The sequence below is a fragment of the Danio rerio genome, chromosome 8, assembly GCF_049306965.1.
Source record: "Danio rerio strain Tuebingen ecotype United States chromosome 8, GRCz12tu, whole genome shotgun sequence".
Taxonomy (NCBI): domain Eukaryota; kingdom Metazoa; phylum Chordata; class Actinopteri; order Cypriniformes; family Danionidae; genus Danio; species Danio rerio.
The window spans coordinates 51018148-51038415 of record NC_133183.1 but is presented as its reverse complement, the minus strand read 5'-3'; the positions used below and the strand labels follow the sequence as shown (position 1 = coordinate 51038415).

Below are 20268 nucleotides of genomic sequence, written 5' to 3'. Positions count from 1 at the left end.
TCTTCTTAATGCCAACTGTATAAATAATCATCGACGAGATGCTTATGACAAGCCGTTGTTTGTTTACCTTCAAGCTTTGCGTGTGCCTGTGAAACAGCCTGTGAGCGCCTGCACACGCACATATTATGAACATCTCGACATGCGAAAGTGATCCTGCGAAAGTTGTTCACAATATTGATCATCCACAGAGTTTGTAATTTAGTCAAATGTTTACAAATACAAGCGCAGCCGTTTAAAGCTCATTTGTGGTGAATGATGTCAGAATTTACCGGTATTTTGGAATGGATGTGTGAATGCTCTGTTCCGGAAAATTTCCGTAACGTCCTAGCCTGTGTGAACAGCGCTTTTTTGAATATACCGGTAAAGTCGTTCTGGAAATTTTCCGGATATTTACCGGTATCACTGTGTGAAAGGGGCTATTGTTTCTTATTTGTTAGATATGAAGTCATCCACATAACAGCCTTATGAAAAGTAAAAAACAGTGATCTTTGAGAGGAGTACCTCATGATTTACTGTGTCAAACTGCTCCTATTACTCCATCTTTGTCAAGTTTGGATCTCATATTCTCTGTAGGATAACAATTAGCAGATTCGGTGTAGTGATTAGTTCTAAATCCAAACCGCATTGGATGTTAAGGGGTAGTAGCTTCTCCATTTTATCTATCTATATATATATATATATATATATATATATATATATATATATATATATATATATATATATATATATATATATATATATATATATATATATATATGTATTTTTTTTTTTTTATGTGGATTTCTTTTTTTTTTTTTCGTTTGGTCTATACATTTCAATTAGCTGCTTTCCTTAGTGCTTCATTTAGCTGCCTTCCCCCAATCTGAACCACATGTTTGTCAGCAAATACTCTGTATCAATAGAGCGTTTAGAATTAGAAAGAAATTCATGAATCATATTAAGCTCTCTGCCAGTGTCAGGAACAACGTCTTAAACTGACTACGTGATCCATTTGAACACATTAATATCCTGATCTAAACCCATTTTGGCTTGATTTTGATTGATGCCGTTGATCATATTGTTGGTTTGTGCCATATGCAGAGGGGAATTAGCCCATTGGCATCACTGAGAGGACTTATGGGCTGCTGGAGTCCATTAAAGGAAGCTAATGTTAGCAATAGGATCAGAATCGTCTCTTCAGCAAACCGCAAGCAGTCTGTTGCATCTGTGATAGATTATCTGCTGTTTAAGGCCATGGATTTCGCTGAAATGGTAGGTAATGTCTAATGTCTGAACCACAGAGGTTTTTAAAACTCTTCGTGGTATTATGGCTGTTTCCTGATGGAGGAATCTCACAGTTTAAATACTAGTTGATGCGTTCATGATCCAACTCTCTGTGGGCACTTTGTGTCGATGTAAAAAGCTTTAACAAGTTCTCATTATTATAATCAGTGTTCTACGTGTGGTTCTAATCGAGATGAGTACATTTCACCATTGGACATTGGTGTATTTATTTGCATTTAGAATATAATTTCTGTTTAATGGAGAGAAGATTGTTTCAGCACATTTCTAAGCATAATAATTTAAAAAACTTATTTCTAATAACTGATTTATTTTACTTTTTGCCAAGAGGACAGTAAATAATATTTTACTTGATATTTTTCAAGACACTTCTATACAGCTTAAAGTGACATTTAAAGGCTTAACTAGGTTAATTAGGTTAAATAGGAAGGTTAGGGTAATTAGACAAGTTATTCTATAATGATGGTTTGTTTTGTAGATTACTGAAAAAAATATTTAGGGGCTAATAATTTTGTCCCAAAAATAGTTTTAAAAAAATTAAAACTGCTTTTATTCTAGTCAAAATAAAACAAATAAGACTTTCTACAGAAGAAAAAATATTATCAGACATACTGTAAAAATGTTCTTGCTCTGTTAAACATCATTTGGGAAATATTTAAAAGAGAAAAACAAAATCAAAAGGGGGCTAATAATTCTGACTTCACCTGTATATATATATATATATATATATATATATATATATATATATATATATATATATATATATATATATATATATATATATATATATACACACACACACACACACACACACACACACACACACACACACATGTATGTGTGTGTGTGTGTATATATATATATATATATATATATATATATATATATATATATATATATATATATATATATATATATATATATATTTTTTTTTTTTTTTTTTTTTTACTGGATTTATCCAATAAATGAAGGTTGTTGTTATTAAAGTGATATGGTCAATTACGTTTATATACAGAGAAATACACAAGAAATATTTTCCTTCACCTTCAAAAGCATTATTTCCATTGCACAGGAAAATAGCATTTCAATTATCATCATTCAATTATTCATGTCTACATCAATACAATGTAAGTCTGACAGTAAAACAAAAAACAAAAAAACAAACAAAACAAAAACAAACAAAAAAAAAAAACTTTAGAAAATACATTTCCATCTCATTTTTGTTTTATTACATACTCAAAATCCACAATATTATAGATAAACAACAAACCATTAAATAAAAGGTACAACTCATTTATTCCTCTTGGTGTAAGTGATTATAAATATGAATCCAGTGCGCTTCTTTTTGTATTAATCTTTTTTTCAGATTACCTCCTCAGCGTGACTCAAATACTTCCTCAATTATTATACATTCTAGTTGTTTAACTTCAAACTTCAGTACTGAATCAAATAAATGTCCCCACAAGGTCCATATTTACTGGTTTGTTAATGAAAATGTGTTCAACATTGTGTTCAATTCATATTTAGGTTAATAAAATTAGTAATTCAAATATATTTAAATGACAAATGTGCTTATGCTAGTAACACCATTAATTTTATCCCCCAATAATTTTAGGATTCATTTATATATACACATTGAACTAAACAACATATCTGCAAATTATATTAGTATACTTGTCTACAATTTTATGTGGAACACATTTGTTTTAATACATTTTTATATTTTTGCAATTGATATAAAGAATATATGAAGTTATAAATACAAACATATTCAATATTTATTTATATTTACATATGATTTATATGTGCACACCATGTTTTTAGATATTTATATTTCCCATGTAGTCATCATGAAAAAACACATTTTACATTTGTCTTTTATATGTAAAACCCATACTAAGACTGATACATATATGTAGGTAACATTTACATAACTTGCACATTAGTATAATTGTATTTTTTTTATACTGTTATTTACACAAGTTTAATATATGCACATATATCACATTTGCATACGGGAAGTATTTGGGGTATTTTGCCTTAAATCACTTCCCATTTTGTGGCCAAAAGAGCAGTTTTTTTATGCAGTGTTATGTTGGATCACTGACATTTTGAAAAGTCGGTCCCACTTTATATTAAGTGGCCTTAACTAATATGTACTTGTATGTACTTAACTGTATGTACTAATATGTACTTGTATGTACTTAACTGTATGTACTTAACTAATATGTACTTACACAGAATTAATAGTTTGTTACAATGTACTTATTGTGTAAATACATGTATTTATTGTGTACTTATGCCCTGTATGTAATTACATCTGTAATTAACTTCTGTAATTACATTTGTAAATACACTGCTGACCATTCCCTACACCTTAACCCACCCTTAAACCTACCCACACCCCCAAACCTGTCCCTAACCCAACCCCTATCCCAACTCAAGAGCACCACAAGTGTTCTCAAATACTTTATGAACACAGTAAGTACATTGTATTTATTTTTTGATGTAAGTACATAGTAGTTAAGGACACTTAATATAAAGTGGGACCGAAAAGTCTCTGGTTTAAGTGTTCTTTTTGTTAAGTTGTTGCCTATAGCTGTGAATTATGTTTGTGTAGACACCATATATTTTAAAAGGCCGGTCATATGCCATTGCATGATGCATGTAAGCAGTTTTCAATGCATGTTTGAGGACTTTTTTGGCAGGTAAAATAAATTTACCCAAGTTAAAATGTATTACAGAAAGAAGAATTAATTGGCTGAAGATAAAAACTTTGACTATTTTTTAACTGTTTTATACTGTGTATGATGTCGAGTGATCTGGTTTGCACTTGAATACATTATAATAATAATAATAAATAATGTTTTTTAAAAACTATGTGCAATGTTAATGTTAAATTCATTCAAGTAATGCAAATAATAATTGAATTAATACTAATTATTAAACATTATCAACTATAAAATAGCATAAAGATATGCTAATTATGAATGTCTGAAATATTAGTATGAAATTTATAAATGTATTTTATAATAATTTTTTTTTTAAATGATACATTTATATCTTAGTGACGTTTACTTCCCTCACAATTCATTTCTCTCAAAGTTTCTTTTTTTCTGTATGTGTCTATGTTTTTAAAATGTTAAGTTTAGTATTCTATTTCTTTTTTTTTTTACTTTTAATTTAAATAATTTTACATGACTATTTTGTGGACTAATTTTACTATGTTTTAATTTAGGTTACAACATATATTTTATTTTACAGTCCTTAATTTTAACACATGTAGCATTAGAAATTTTGTCACAACATTAATTTATTATTTAAATATTTAAATATTTACCAAACATTGTTTAACAGAGCAAGGAAATTTTCACAGTATGTCTGATAAATATATATTTTTTCTTCCGGAGAAAGTCTTTTTTGTTTTATTTTGGCTAGAACAAAAGCAGTTTTTAATTTTAAGGTCAAAATTATTACCCCTTTTAAGCTATATATTTTTTCGATAGTCTACAGAACAAACCATCGTTATACAATAACTTGCCCAATTACCCTAACCTGCCTAGTTAAACTAATTAACCTAGTTAAGACTTTAAATGTCACTTTAAGCTGTATAGAAGTGTCTTGAAAAATATCTAGTAAAATATTATTTACTGTCACCATGGCAACAATAAAATAAATCAGTCATAAGAAATGAGTTACTGAAACTATTATGCTTACTAATCTGTTTAAAATAAACATTCTCTCTTTTAAACAGAAATTGTGGAAAAAAAAAAACAGGGGGCTAATAACTCAGGGGGGCTTATTCTGACTTCAACTATATTTATGTAGCTTGGATAAGTTTAACAAAAGCTGTCTGATAGTAAACATTCTGAAATATAAAAAATATGTAAGTTGACTCTCAACCTTCTCTCTGTTTCAGAAATGGCGAAAGGTCTGGTCTGTGTTGTATCGAGAAAGCTCCTGCTCTATCTCTCGCCTTGAGTTTTTCGAGATTAAAGATGGAACCCCTAACACGCTGGAGAAAGCAAACCGCAAACATGAAAACAAAAAGGTAAAGGACAGCCTGTGGAGCTCAAATTTTCCAGAATAAAACACATAAGATGTGGCGTATTTGAGGAGAGTGATGTAATTCAAAATCTACCACGGTTTATGAATAATCAAACCAGTTATGGGTCATGCGTTACGTGTGGGAGAACAAAATTTTGTGGGAAGTACCATTAAACATGTGCCTATTTCTGCTATGATCCCTTCTACCAAAAAAAAAAAAAGGACTTTCACAATTGTAGTATTTTCAAAAATGAAAGCATGTGGATGATAATTAGTTCTTGATAATTATGAGTCATGTTTCAAATTTGCAAAAACAAATATTATTAAATGAAATGTACTATTATAGAAAGACAAAATGGCCAAAAAATATGTTATTAAATAAAATATAATATTATGGAAAGCCAAAATGACCTAAATGCAATATACCATGATGGCAAAATGGCCAAAATAAATAAGACTATATAGGAAAGCCAAAATGGTCAAAATAAAATATACTATTAAATGAAATATACTATTAAGAAAGCCAAAATGGCCAAAATAAAATATAATATTATGGAAGGCAAAAATGGCCCAAATTCAATATACTATTATTGATAGTAGTAGTAATAGCCAAATAATGTATTATAAAATGAAATGTAATATTATGGAAAGCCAAAATGGCGAAAAATATATAATATCATGGAAAGCCAAAATGGCCAAAAAAATATATTATTATGGAATGCCAAAACGACCAAAATAAAATATACTAATTTGGAAAGCAAAAATGGCCAAAATTTAATATAATATTATGGAAGGCCAAAATGGTCCAAATTCAATATAGTATTATGAAAATACAAAATGGACAAAAAATACAATATTATGGAAAGCCAAAATGAGCAAAAAGAAATATAATACCAGGAAAATGGGTGTCACAATGGCACAGTGGGTAGCACGATTGCCTTACAGCAAGAAGGTCTCTGGTTCAATCCCCGGCTAGGTCAGTTGGCATTTCTGTGTGGAGTTTGCATGTTCTCCCTGTTTTCGCATTGCTTTCCTCCGAAGCCGAAAAGAAAATGAATGAATGAATTAATATGGAAAGCCAAAATTCAATATACTATTTTAATATACTATTATAAAAAGGCTAAATGGTCAGTATGGAATATTCTAAAAGATAACAAGCTGTGTTGAACTTAAGTTTTATTTATTTATTTTATTTTATTTTTTTTTTACAGGTGATAAAAATGAGCGACTGTATTCGTGTTTCGGAGGCTGACGTGGAAGGCTGTCCACGGGATTGTGGGCCTTTTTTGGTGGAGACAACTGAAAAAACATTTGTGTTTGCTGTTGAGACAGCTGAACTGGATGACTGGATTCAAAAACTGTGTGAAATCGCCTTTCCGGTATATATTTATAATATAATATAATATATTATTCCGGTATATATATTAACCATGGAACATTGCACTGGAAAAATGCTTTTCTTACTTTTTCTTATTTCTAGTCAACATTTTTAAAAATGCTTAATTCAAGAAGTGTTTTCTAGACAAGCAAAAAATATTTATTTTATTTCTTTGGGTCTCGCTATTCACACTTTCAGATTCGTGAGTTTATATCTTACAATTTTTGTTCGTCTGACAAGTCTTACTTTGTTTCCTTTTTTTTCTGGCCCTGGAAAAAAATAATAAATAAATAATATTTATTATTATTATAATGTATTCAAGTGCAAACCAGATCACTCGACATTGTACACAGTATAAAACAGTTATAAAATAGTCAAAGTTTTTAGTTTTTGTCTTATTTTCATGGGATTGTAACCAGAGTTGTGCTTTAACTCCTGAAATCTTTCAGACATTTTGTGTTTACTTCTGCTGTCTGCCAAGAGAGATTGTCTTTGCTGAAAGCTTGTCAGCTCCTTGTGCTTAAATTTCTGCAGACATGAAATTTTAGACTGCAGCAGCTCGCCACTGTTTTTTGTCATCTAAGCAGATGTAAAAACCCGTCAAAGCTGATCAGAAACTTGCTCATATGATTCATCGGGGTTCTCATGCTAGCAGTTTAATGCTTGTGCAAAGAAAAGCTTCTGTTCACCGTGACCTTGCTCACTTGTGGCTTTAAAAAAGGGAAGTTGTTTGTATAGTTTATCACATTGTATGGTATTTTTGCATTGTGGGTGATATAGGAAGTTAATAGGTAGTTACCATGACTTCATGGATGCAAAAGGACAATTTTTTGCTCTTGCTCTGGCTGTGAGTCAGACTAAATGCTTTGTGGTCTTATATGAGCTTTTTTGGTGCAAAGTGTCAAATGTTAAGAGAGTTCCTCTTCCTATTAATTCTTATTTTATCACTTCAGCAGTTCCTACCAGGTCTGAGTTCACATCTTTTTTGATTGAGTTTTATCACCTGTAACACTTTTTATGGGTGTCTGAAGTACATGTGGGTGATGCTTGGGTGGTTACTAAAGTTACTAAAGTTTACTCTAAAGTGGCTGGAGTGAAGTTTTGGTTCCAACAGTGCATAAAACAAACTATTAATGGCTTTCAAACTCAGTTTTTAACATTTGAACTAAAGTGGATTTTGAACTGAAGTTTTTTTATTGAAAAGACAATGGGATTAAGTAAACAATTGAAACCATGTAAATCATTTAATACAGATAAATAAACGTTTTATTTAATAATTTAATTATATCATCTATTTCACAGGTGTCAAACTCGGTTCCAAAAGGGCCGCAGCTCTGCACAGTTTAGTTCCAACCCTAATTAAACACACCTGATCAAACTAATTGAGTCCTTCAGGCTTGTTTGAAACCTACAAGTAAGTGTGTTGGAGCAGGGTTGGAACAACTGTGCAGGGCTTCGGCCCTCCAGGAGTTGAGTTTGACACCCCTGATCTATTTCATTTATATAAGTGAGGATAGCAAAATAAAGTAAACTGTGACATAAAATAGCCAACAATGCTTCCAATACAGTGGGCTAAAATTGTTAAGGGCTAAATAAATTTAGTTTTGACAATAGATAGATAGATAGATAGATAGATAGATAGATAGATAGATAGATAGATAGATAGATAGATAGATAGATAGATAGATAGATAGATAGATAGATAGATAGATAGATAGATAGATAGATAGATAGATAGATAGATAGATAGATAGATAGATAGATATTGTTGACGAGTGTAGACAGAGAAGAGAGCCATGGGAAAGGAGCGATCTCGGTGCAAAATATTTAGCAATAGTTCCTTGGTTAACTCTAGATGGATAACTTACATTTGCATTTACTTTATGATAAAAAGTCTGCCTCTTTCTTTCTTGAATGAGTGTAAGTTTCAGCGTACTTCTACTGTAAGTTAGCATTTCACACATTTCCGATGTATGCTAGCATTTCAGAAGTGTTACTGTAGAGCGCCAAAAACATAATGAGAAGTATACTGTAAATGCAAGGCATGCGCCATGCAGTGAAATGAACATTCAATTCATGGGCAACATGAATTGTTGCAAGTTGGCAAGATGTGTTGCACTACATGTGGTAAATAGGGCTCACACCAGATAATGACTGGTTTTCTGTAGTCGCTTTTTTACTTTGACAGCTTTCGGCTTCATACTACATACTGCTTCATACTACATACTTTCTTCATAAAGGAACATGATTTATGCAAAAGTCCCATACGATGTAATAGACCACAACTTCCATGAGTCCACATTCAATCACAACGTCATAAAACTATGCATTTGTTTGTTGTAAATATGCGCCCTCTAGAGGCAAAAAAATATTGCATAATGTGCCTTTAAATGTTTGCGCTTGTTTGTTCAAATCATCATTCCTTAGTTTCAGCAATGCTAATAGTAATGCTTGTCAGATGCATTTCAGTATACAGTGGTCCCTCGTTATTCACGGGAGTTACATTCTAAAACTAGCAATAGGCAAATCCATGAAGTAGCTTTATTTTTTTACCATCATTATAGATGCTTTAAGACTGTAAAACCTCTCACTACACACTATTTACACTTGTCTCAGACAGGCATTAACATTTTTACACTTTTCGCTTTTGTTTAAACACTCTCGAAGTTCAAACCTTCGTAGAAAAATAAGTCTAATATTATAAAATGAAACCAAAGATCAAAACCATTTGATCTTCATTTATCTATTCAGCAATGGCCCCTACAGCTGTGTAACTTCCACCTTCCTTTAGCGTGTCCATACGTTTTTGTGCGATGGCTAGCATCTTTCTCTGTATTTTGAGTGCTACTGCCGGTGCTTTTGACGGTTCAGAACATTTCATCGACAATGTGGAGGGAAAAAAAAATTGCAAACAGAGTACATTCAGAGTCACACTGCTAGCGATCAAATATTAATGTAAATTTAGCAAGCTGAACGCATTCTGTACTGTACAGAAGACACGACAAAGGGGAGATTGATTGATAATGGTCTACAAACAGTCAGGACGCAGAACACAATGTGCTGTAGAAAAATAGCATGTCAAATTGCATGAAAAAAATCTTTAAAATTGTGAGGTCCTGAAAAGTGAACCGCGTTATAGCGAAGGACCACCATACTGAGATAGAACAACAGGCAAGTTAATGTTATGTATTAGATGTCAGGTTCCTTTAGCTTTTTGGCCTCTTCTAAAACAGATTGCTGTCTTTGAGGATTATCAACTGAAGAGCTGCTCCAGAAGCCAGCAGTGAAGCTGTGTCATGTGCTGAATGAGCAACACTGTGAGGAGTAGAACAGCTTGATGTAATGCATTAGGGGAAATGAATACGGCTTTATGCTGTGAAGCTTTCTGTTGTGTTACAAAATATGATCACTTTGGCACAGTTTTGGAGAGGGTTTCTTGGCTCAGAACGCTGCTTCCCAACAAAGGCCATTTGTCCAAACCTCACGTGGTGAAGTTAAACTGCTCTTCTCAGCTGGGGCAAGAACATGAAGACGTGCAACAAGTATTTTAATAGCCTTTGCTGCCACTGAAAAAATGACACTTGCAAAACAGAGGACTGAGGCAAAACAAGGGCGTACTTACACTATGTACAGTTGCCTTGAACCTGGCCACAGCACGGTTGTCCCCCCTCCCATCTCCCACGACGGCCCGCACTCACATTACATTCGGCCCTGGGCACGCTTATGTCATAGATTCTGCGCTGTTCAGTAAACGCTCTCGTTCAGGACAGTGGAGATTTCTTTAGTTATATCGTTTAGGGTTATTTGATATGCAGTGACACGCATTCAAATATTTCGCTGAACAGATCAGATCATATAGATCATAAAGTCCTCGTGCTGCAGGAATTAGGACGTTTGCTGAAGGTGTGCAGCTGTTGTGCAGTGAAGGGTTTGCATCTTTAATAAACTACGATAGTTTGCGCTCGCTGAACAGTAAGAATGATAAAGTAATCTATATGAAACAGTCCCTTAAAAGTCACATCTCGCTTTCAGTTTCGGGCTTAGGGACGTTTTGCGCTCACACTCAAGCGTACCGCGCCAAAGCACAAATAAACCGTGCTTTGGCACACCTCTTCCTACCAGGCCAGGGCCAGCAAAGTGAACCGTGCCTAAGCCCGATTCAGAGCATTCACACTTCTCAAACGATATACGGAAAACGGGCCTGTGCACGGTCTGGATAGCAAAGTGTGAGTAGCCCCTTACTTACTGAACTGGCTTATTGACACTGCTGTACACTTACATTTACTTATTCACCGTAACCTGAGAAGCATGTGATGTTACTTTGCAGTTTGTCTCACCACAGGCCATAACTTTAGCATTTGCTTGTTTTGGTTCTTTGTCAAAAAACTAGTTTATCATGTAACATAGAAAAGTCTTATTTGACACAGATGTTTGAATAATACTGAGACACTATCTTTTGTATGTAAGACTAGCAGGGCTTGACATTAACACCCGCCAATCTGTCAAATGCAGATAGATTTCAGCTGTGGTGGGTTAGACATCTACCCCCACTAGCCATTTTGGCTGATTGAAATAATTTCAAATTTCCAGGTCTTTAAGTATTTTAGTTTAAGACTAAAATAGTAACTAAAATTGTTAATGTGCGTGCAAATGTGATCTTAGAATCAAGAAGCAGGAGGACTGATGACAAGCAAAAGAAAGCAGATGAATACTGAATGAGAGAATGATCAGGTGTATGATGAGACAGGCTATCATAACTCACTGACAAGGGCTTTGGTGTTGCACGCACAGCGGACGTGAGCATGCGAGTGCTTAAAAGATACTGTGTCCCACTTTTTAGAGCAAAGCAACCCTGAAATAAAACTAGTGCGATTGTTTCTCTTTGAACTGGAAAAAATTGTGGCTCATGCATCCACAGTCCTGCTGCTTTCAAGTGCTTGAGTTTTTTTTTTTTGCTGCTTTCACTTTAACCATTCTTTGAACAGTTTATTACTGGGCCTATTATTAACCGATTATCCTTTCATTATCCGCACAGAATGTGTTTCATATGCTTTTTTTTTTTTTTGCTGACAGTTATTTTTGTTAAAATGGTTTAATTATCATTTTTTACAACAACATTGCTTTAATAGGAGATTAACTCCATATTTATATGTAGTTTACTGGTGATCTGGGACCTTTAGCCTGGACAAACTAAATACATGAAAATATATATTTTTAAATGTCAATTGTTTATATATATATATATATATATATATATATATATATATATATATATATATATATATATATATATTTTTTTTTTTTTTTTTTTGAATAAAGAGTGTTTACAGATATATTTAGCTTTTTTGACACTTTATTAAAATTTGTGGCAAGGAAATAATTATTTTGTGTGTGTTGTTGTGGCCAGAGAAAACCACAACCCATTTGTTAATGCTCCTTGAGCAAATTCACAACACATAAAAAGGTTAAATGAACGAGGAGACATGTGAACATAACACAAAATTTAAATCAAGTAAAATTACAAGTAAATTTAGGCTACCAAAGTCAAATTTATGCGAAATATATTTTCCCAACAACAAAATTGTGGCTAGTGAAAAAGGCAAGTGGCTAGTAACATTGGAAAACTACTAACCACAGTGGCTAGTGATCAAAAAAATTATGTCAAGCCCTGAAGACTAGCCAATAAAAAACCTTTGATATTTCCAAGCTTTATCAAAAGTTTCATAACAAAACAATTAGCTTTAATTATTTAAAAATAAATTATAATACAAATCTAATACCAGTTGACGCTCAACATTTGTAAGAAGTCAATTTTCCCACTTAAGTAAGTTATGTACTTGTTATGCTGGTCATAAAATGTCCTCCCAGAAAAATGTGCTAATGTCAAGTTATTTGGTAGTAAATACTTTAGTCTAGAATTGACACGTACCTTTGTAATCGTTCTAATGGAGTTAACTTGTTAATAACGGTTCAGCGGCGGAACCCAGCCTCACTTTGTCTCCTTAGCCAATAACCTACCCCCTTAAACTTATTTAAGGGAGACCATCCCTCTATAGCACTGTTTCTCTCATTCTCTTTGAACCCTTCCTCCCTTCCTCTATGTCCTCACTTCCCATTCACAATCCTATAACCCTCTTCACTCCTAAATGAAGAGGTTGAATCGGGGGGTCCAATCACTGCCTAAATATTATAGAGACAGTACCCCCTCTCTGAGTATCTGGGCATAGTAGGACTCTCGATCAACCTTCCCACCTGTTCACCAGACATCCTCTTACTTCCCTTCCCCTTCATCCAACTGTTCTTTCACCATCCTTTTCATCCCTACATCCCTACAGTAAAGTCCAGCTCAAAGTGTGGTGTGGTCAATGCTGGTGAAATTCTGACAGTTATAAGTAGACTGTTAGGTTGGGGTTAGGGTTAATGAAAGTTGACATGTACTTGCAAAGTTTCTTATAGTCAGTTAAATGTCTGTTGAAGGAGCAGTGTCAGCAGATATTAAGCAGACAGTCTACAAATATTCAAATGGAACTAATTTACATAATTGATCATTCTAATACTAGTTATAGTTGTAATGTGAGCAATTTAGGATTATGGTTTTTACACTGTTATTTTCTTGCAATTCCTACAAAACCTATCAAAATGTAAATCACTTAATGTCTTTCTTTTTTTGTGACTCTGTTAAGAACTGACTTGTTTGCTTGTGTTTTATGTCATTTCAGCTATCATGTATTTGTGTTTGTTATAGATGAACTGGCCAGAGAAAGGTACGATGAGAGGAAACAGTTTACATAGTGAACCTGATGATGCCACGATGGCAGACAACACATTGTACTGCAGCAGAGAAACAAGTAAGAGCCTACAGCAAACACATCTTGATCTCACGAAACAACAAAAACAAAAAAACAAGCATTGTATGTACTGTCAAGACTAATTCATAATAAACTGCACAACAGGATGTGTGCCCCTAAAACCACACCACCTAACCCTGCACTTCTTTGGGGGGGTGAATGATGTAGGAACGAGACTGTGCAAATTATGAATTCAAAAAGTTACAAATTGCCATGAGATAGCATTGTCAAAAACACAAGTTACTCAGCAGAATATTCCCAGAACTGCTACAGTCACAAAGCCAGAATGTCACTGACCTGTTAAGTCCCATTACTTACACTAAAGGCAAACAAAAGATTCATTAGTGTTTTTTTCTTCAGTCATATGTACAGACAATATCCAAAATACACATTTAAGTCCATTAAGTGTTACACTTCATTGATTTTGTCAGTTAAAAACAATGGTAATACAGGTTTTTAAAGGCAGTTTTCTTCAAATTTCTCGTGTACTGAGCTGTAAATAGTAAAATGTTTTATTCATATTTGCTTTCTTAAGGTTTTAACAGAGGGTTCATTCCTATTTTATGTCTTCATACATATTTTGAGAGATTATATGCAACATTTTGTTGTACACTTTTTTTTCTCGTGGCTATTTGCTGTTCGCCTTCTTAAACGGTTAGTTCATTAAAAAAATGAAAAGCTCTCTGACACCCTCATGTCATTCCATTACCTTTGGTCTTAGAGCACAAATTAAGATATTTTAGATTCAAGAGCTCTCTGACTGCCCATGGACAGCAAGGATCCTGAGACAAGTCCAGAACTAAAACATTGTCAAGCATTCAATGTGACTTTAGTGATTAAATAGTAATCATATAAAGCTCCAAGAGCACTTTTTGTCGCCAATAAACTGAAAACAGAGGACATCAGGCCATTAGGACATACATTTACTATGGAGTCATTCTCATGGGGTATTGTGGTTAACGCTTGATGGAGGGTATGTCTAAAGCTTTACACTGATGAGATCATCAGCCAATCGCATCCAGCTTGACCGCGACACAAAAAAGCACAGTAGTAGTAGTAGTGTATAAAGATATATACTCATCTGCCACTTTATTAGGTACACCTTACTAGTATTGGTTGGACCCTTTTGCTTTCAGAACTGCCTTATTACTTTGTGGCATAAATTCAACAAGGTACTGAAAAGATTCCTCAGAGATTTTGGTCAATATTGACATGAAAGCTTTATGCAGTTTCTGCAGATTTGTTGGCTGCACATCCATGATGCGAATCTCCCGTTCCACCACATCCCAAAAGTGCTCTATTGGATTGAGTTCTGGTGACTGTGGAGGCCATTTGAGTCCAGTGAACTCATTGTCATGTTCAAGAAATCAATCTTACATGATTCGCGCTTTATGACATGGTGTGTTACCCTGCTGGAAGTAGCCATCAGAGGATGGATACACTGTGGTCATAAAGGAACGGACATGGTCAGCAACAATACTCAGGTAGGCTGTGGCGTTGACATTATGCTCAATTGGTACTACTAGGCCCAAAATGAACCAAGAGAAAATCCTTAGCACAATTACACCACCACCCGCAGCCTGAACCGTTGATACAAGGCAGGATGGATCCATGCTTTTATGGTGTCGACTCCAAATTCTGAACCTACCATCTGAATGTCACAGCAAAAACTGTGACTCATCACACCAGGCAACATTTTTCCAATCTTCTATTTCCAATTGTGGTGAGCCTGTTTAAATTGTAGCCTCAGTTTTCTGTTCCTGTACATGTCTAAATGCATTGAGTTGCTGTCATATGATTGACTAACTAGAAATTTGCTTGAACATGCAGTTGGACAGGTGTACCTAATAAAGTGGCAGGTTAGTGTACAGTATAAAGATTGATCATAAAGCACAGTGTGATTACCAGCTGTCATTATAAAAGCTTTACACAAATGTGATTGGCCAACATCTGCACTGTTATTTGCATAAAATAATTGGATTAGCAGTGATACAATAATAATAATAATAATAATAATAATAATAATATTAATAATAATAATAATAATAATAATAATAATAATAATAATAATAATAATAATAATAAATATCCCCAATATTACCTGTAAACAGACACCCCAATTCTCCCGGCAGTTTCAGGAATCTCCCGCATATGCACAGAGACTCCCAAATGTCCGTAAAAAAAAATTATAATCTCCCGGAAATTGACCCCAACCCCCCATCCCCACTCTACCAAATGTTCTGATTTTTGTGCTAGAAATGTCTGCACATTATTGAATTAAACAACCATATACATATTTAAACATAACACATGTAATACAACAATGCAGTTCTTAATGCAATCAGTCAACTGAAGGGATAGTGATAAATATCTGTAAATTTCCACCATTAATATTCACCTTAAAAGGTAACCCAGCTCATCTGAGAAAGTGGAGGCAGAAAAAAATGCTGATTACTGTATGTACACTGCCATGATCGCTTGGTGTTTACACTGAAAAAATGATTCATTTTATGAACTTTTTTTATTTAAGGTAAGTGGTTGCAAACTAAATATATGGGCTGCATTTAAACAAACAAATAAAATTCAGTAATGTTCCACTTATTATTATTATTTTGTCTAAATTCAGCCCATATAAATTGCTTACAACCCCTTAATAACATCCAATGAACTACTCTTTTCAGTGTAGTTCATTTTGTGTTGAGAGTATTGCAAAGCAAAACAGTCAACTTCTTCATTCCTCTATTACGTAGTGGAAAGTCGTGGCTCGTTTTAGTTCACTTGTGGTGGAAAAAAACATCACACAAGTGTCCGCCTTGTTTGCAGATTGACCACCTAAGTGTGTAAATGCGCAATATCCTGCTGTTCTCAGAGATGCTTCAGTACCCTCTTTGACTTCCTTTCTATCAATTGTCTATTTTTAACTCTTCATTAATGATGGGTAAGTGTTGTTGTTTTATAATTGATGTGGTGCACTTGGTCTTTGTAAATTGGGAATTTAGAATCACATTTTATTTGATGGTGTCATAGTTGCAGTGTTATTGTCTGTTTAAATGTAGAGGAATATAATTATACAATATGCTTAATGTAGTAGATGAGTATAGTTGACAAGTTTATTTTTATATCACTTTTAACAATGCAGGTTATATCAAAGCAGCATAACATAGATTAAAAAGCCAAGAGATTGAAAAGCCAGAACAAGATTTCAACACTACTGGGGTTATTACATATATTTTGGATAGTTTACTGGTATTGTAAGTATACTGTATACTTACAACATGTACAAAGGACAGTAGAAAAGAAAGTGTTACGTGAAAAGTTTGTGTTGTGAAATTCTATCTATCTATCTATCTATCTATCTATCTATCTATCTATCTATCTATCTATCTATCTATCTATCTATCTATCTATCTATCTATCTATCTATCTATCTATCTATCTATCTATCTATCTATCTATATATATTCACGTTATTTTTTATTATTACTATTTTTATTTATTAATGTTTTTTTTTTTATAATATAACCTCTTTTCTCACAAAACCGGCAATGTTTGATCAAACATACATTAGAAATATACATTATAAATTTTTAAAATAAAAATAAATGTCTATTTTATATTTTATCATTTACATTTTAATGTTTAAATAGGACAAAACACCTCAGATTGCGTAAATTTGCTTGAGTGCACGATGAATCAATCAAACACTCTGTTCAAACACATTCTATCACACACACTATTTTCTATAGTCTTGCTTCGTGTTTCTTCTTTCATCTATTCAGTTGTATTGAGTAAATGGAAAAAGAGGCCAACAGACCATGAAACAAATGCAGAACCACATAACCAAAAACACTTCCTCAAAGATGAAAAATGCAGATAAAAGTCCTCAGTGGACACATTTCACTTTGTGTCTCTTAGCAAGATGACAGGAGGAGGAAGTATGAAAAAACACACATCGGTGATGCAGCACAGGTGCCAGACAATCTGACAACACAGGCCATTTAAAGGGCTAGTTAATCTAAATATGAATATCCTGTGTTAATTTACTCATCCTTCACTTGTTCCAAACCTGCTTGAGTTTCTGCTAACACTTTATTTTGATGTCTACTTGAGTATTAGTAGACATTAGAGTATTAGTGGTTAATATCTGTGATACCTTCAACAGACATTTATTTTGATTATAAGAAACTTTGCAAGTACATGTCACCTTACATTAACCCCAACCCCAACAGTCTACTTATAATCTAATAAGAATTAGTTGACATGTAGATACTTAGGGTGCTTTCACACCTAGACTTTTGTTTCGGAAGCTGTCTCGTTTGCCCAGTTAGAGCGATTCGTTTGGCATATGTGAATCCCCCAGTCGTGCTCAGATCTGCGCCAAAACAATCGCTCCGAAATCGTTTAAATGAGGTGGTCTCGGCTCAGTTGAAAAGAACTCTGGAGCGGATCGATTGTAGTGAGAAAGCGATATGATCCGAGCCTGGTTATATCACAGTGTTTTATGGGTGTATAATAGGCATACAGCTATATAAAGTAGGGCGGGAGGTCTTTCAACAGACATCCCAAGTCTCCTGGAAGTTTCGGGAGTCTCCTGCAAATGCACAGATTTTCCCCCGGAAATCGCGCGTCTTCCTCCTGGTCCTCAAATACACCGCGCACCCTTCTAGCCCCTCCCCACCGCATCCCTTCTCGCTCTTCAGACACATCCCATGCACCCTGTCAATCACCACCAAACCACCACCCCCCCTGACAGCTGAGCAGGACTCTGCAAAATAAACCGTGAAACTCTGACCAATGTGAGGAGAGTTTACTCACACGTGACTTGTTTTTAGCTCTTTTGGTCCGTTTAGAAACTTTGCCATGTGAAAGCTAACCGCACCAAGAAAAAAGAGCAACATTGTAACAATTTTAATCCCTGTTTAGGAATAACTGAATTGATTCACAGGTTTGAAAGCACCCTTAATTTCTTTCTTCCTCTGAATACCAAAGAAGATATTTTGAAAGGTATTGTAAAGCAGTAGCTATTAACTGTCACTGCATTTGTTTTCCACTAGAAAAAGTCAATGTCTGTTGGTCTGCAACATTCTTCTGAATATCTTGTTTTGAGTTAAAAAGAAGAGAAAAAAAAAGAATTAATGGAGATGAATTTTTCTTTTCTTTTTTTTTTTGGTGAACTACACCTTTAAATGCAACCTTGATTGATCGTTGGTGAAATTAATAATTAATTAATTGATTATTGTTTCAATAATTAGTAATTGATTAAATGATTTAATCATGTTAGACGTCTACTTCATTTACTGCATAACAGTTTGGCGTGCACCTTAATGTCAAAACAACATTAAAAAAAAATAATTTCAAAATGCAAATAAATTGTATGCCCTTTTGACCACTAAAAGTATTACAATATAAGAAAAAATTTAGTAATCAAAAAGCTTCTTTCCAAATTATAAATTTACAGTGGATTTTGCATCTCTACAATGCATATAAACTACATTAAAGAGCCCCTACTATGCATTATAAAAGGTCATATTTTGGTTTTGTGGGTCTCCAACAACAGTTCATGCAGGGTCAAAAAAGCTATTTCATTCTCTTATAATATGCATTTGTTTTACCTAATTATCCCAATGACTCCTATTTGATTTGTTCAGTGATTCATTTGTTCCCAAACCCCTCCTTAGCGTGAAGCTAATCTGCACTTCTTGGTCCGATGGCCCAGTCTATTGTCATTGGTCGACTGCTTTCAGTGTGAGACAGAAAAAAAAATGTTGTTAGACAGAGAGAATAATGTTTAACACCAGCATATTGCTCTATTTTAGTCACGACACACATTCAGTTTTAATCCACACAGTGGCAAAAGCTGAACTACTTTGAAGCTTGACTGCTGCACATGTGTGAACAGGAACAGGTACAGGAAACGCTGACGGTGGCCATAGCAATGACAAACAGTAGTGAATTGCGAGCTCACAAGCACATTTAAATCGGTAAACAAAGCTGCATAACGCCATTTCAACATTGTTTTAGACGCAATATATGAGTATAACGAGTTAACCAGATGCAGTACAAGCTGCGTAGAGCAGTGCAAGCTAGAAAAAACAAGGAGGCAACCATTTTTTTTCCCCATACATCGATAGTCTTTTCTGATCCTTCCTTTAACAAATGGCCAACAAATCCCCCGTTGTAAGCATGTAGATTGCTGAAGCACTTGTCAGGAAAATGATGGAAACACAGCACAAGGCTGGGGCTATAATGCTGAGGTATTTTTGCAAAAATAAACTTCAACCACTGACTCTGCACAGCCTCATCTTCGGGTAGGGAAAGTAACATTAACTTTCCCTCACACTTTAGAGCACAGCGTCTTCGCGACTTCAACCAGAAAATTCAACTGGGATCTGCTTCAGTGCTTGTCTTCCTCTTTTTTCTTTCTAAAGTGTTTGTGGGTGGGGCTGAGGGTTTAAATTTTCCTGGGTTTGCGTGCGCAACAGATGGGCGGGGCTTGAGTTCTATATCAATATCACGCCTATAGGGCTAAAGATTTGTCCACGATTCATTTCAACCACTATGAGTCGACTCTTTTATATATGAATCAGTAGTTTTAAACACAGTGCACTTTCAAATTTAAGCCTTAGCTGGATATTTCACTTCACTTAGAGCTGTATTACACTGCATGGAAGGTCATTTTCAAAAACCCATAATATGGGCTCTTTAATGTCAAAA

The 20268-nt window shown here is 34.1% G+C and overlaps 1 protein-coding gene across 1 annotated transcript in view; it reads left to right on the top strand.

The window, feature by feature from the left end:
• Positions 1-20268, top strand: part of dok2 (docking protein 2) — a 46086-nt gene that overhangs the window by 8909 nt on the left and 16909 nt on the right. The window contains exons 2-4 of the mRNA XM_001341478.9: positions 5201-5332; positions 6540-6707; positions 13452-13554. Coding sequence (XP_001341514.8) covers positions 5201-5332; positions 6540-6707; positions 13452-13554 — 403 coding nt within the window. The remainder of the gene's footprint in view (positions 1-5200; positions 5333-6539; positions 6708-13451; positions 13555-20268) is intronic.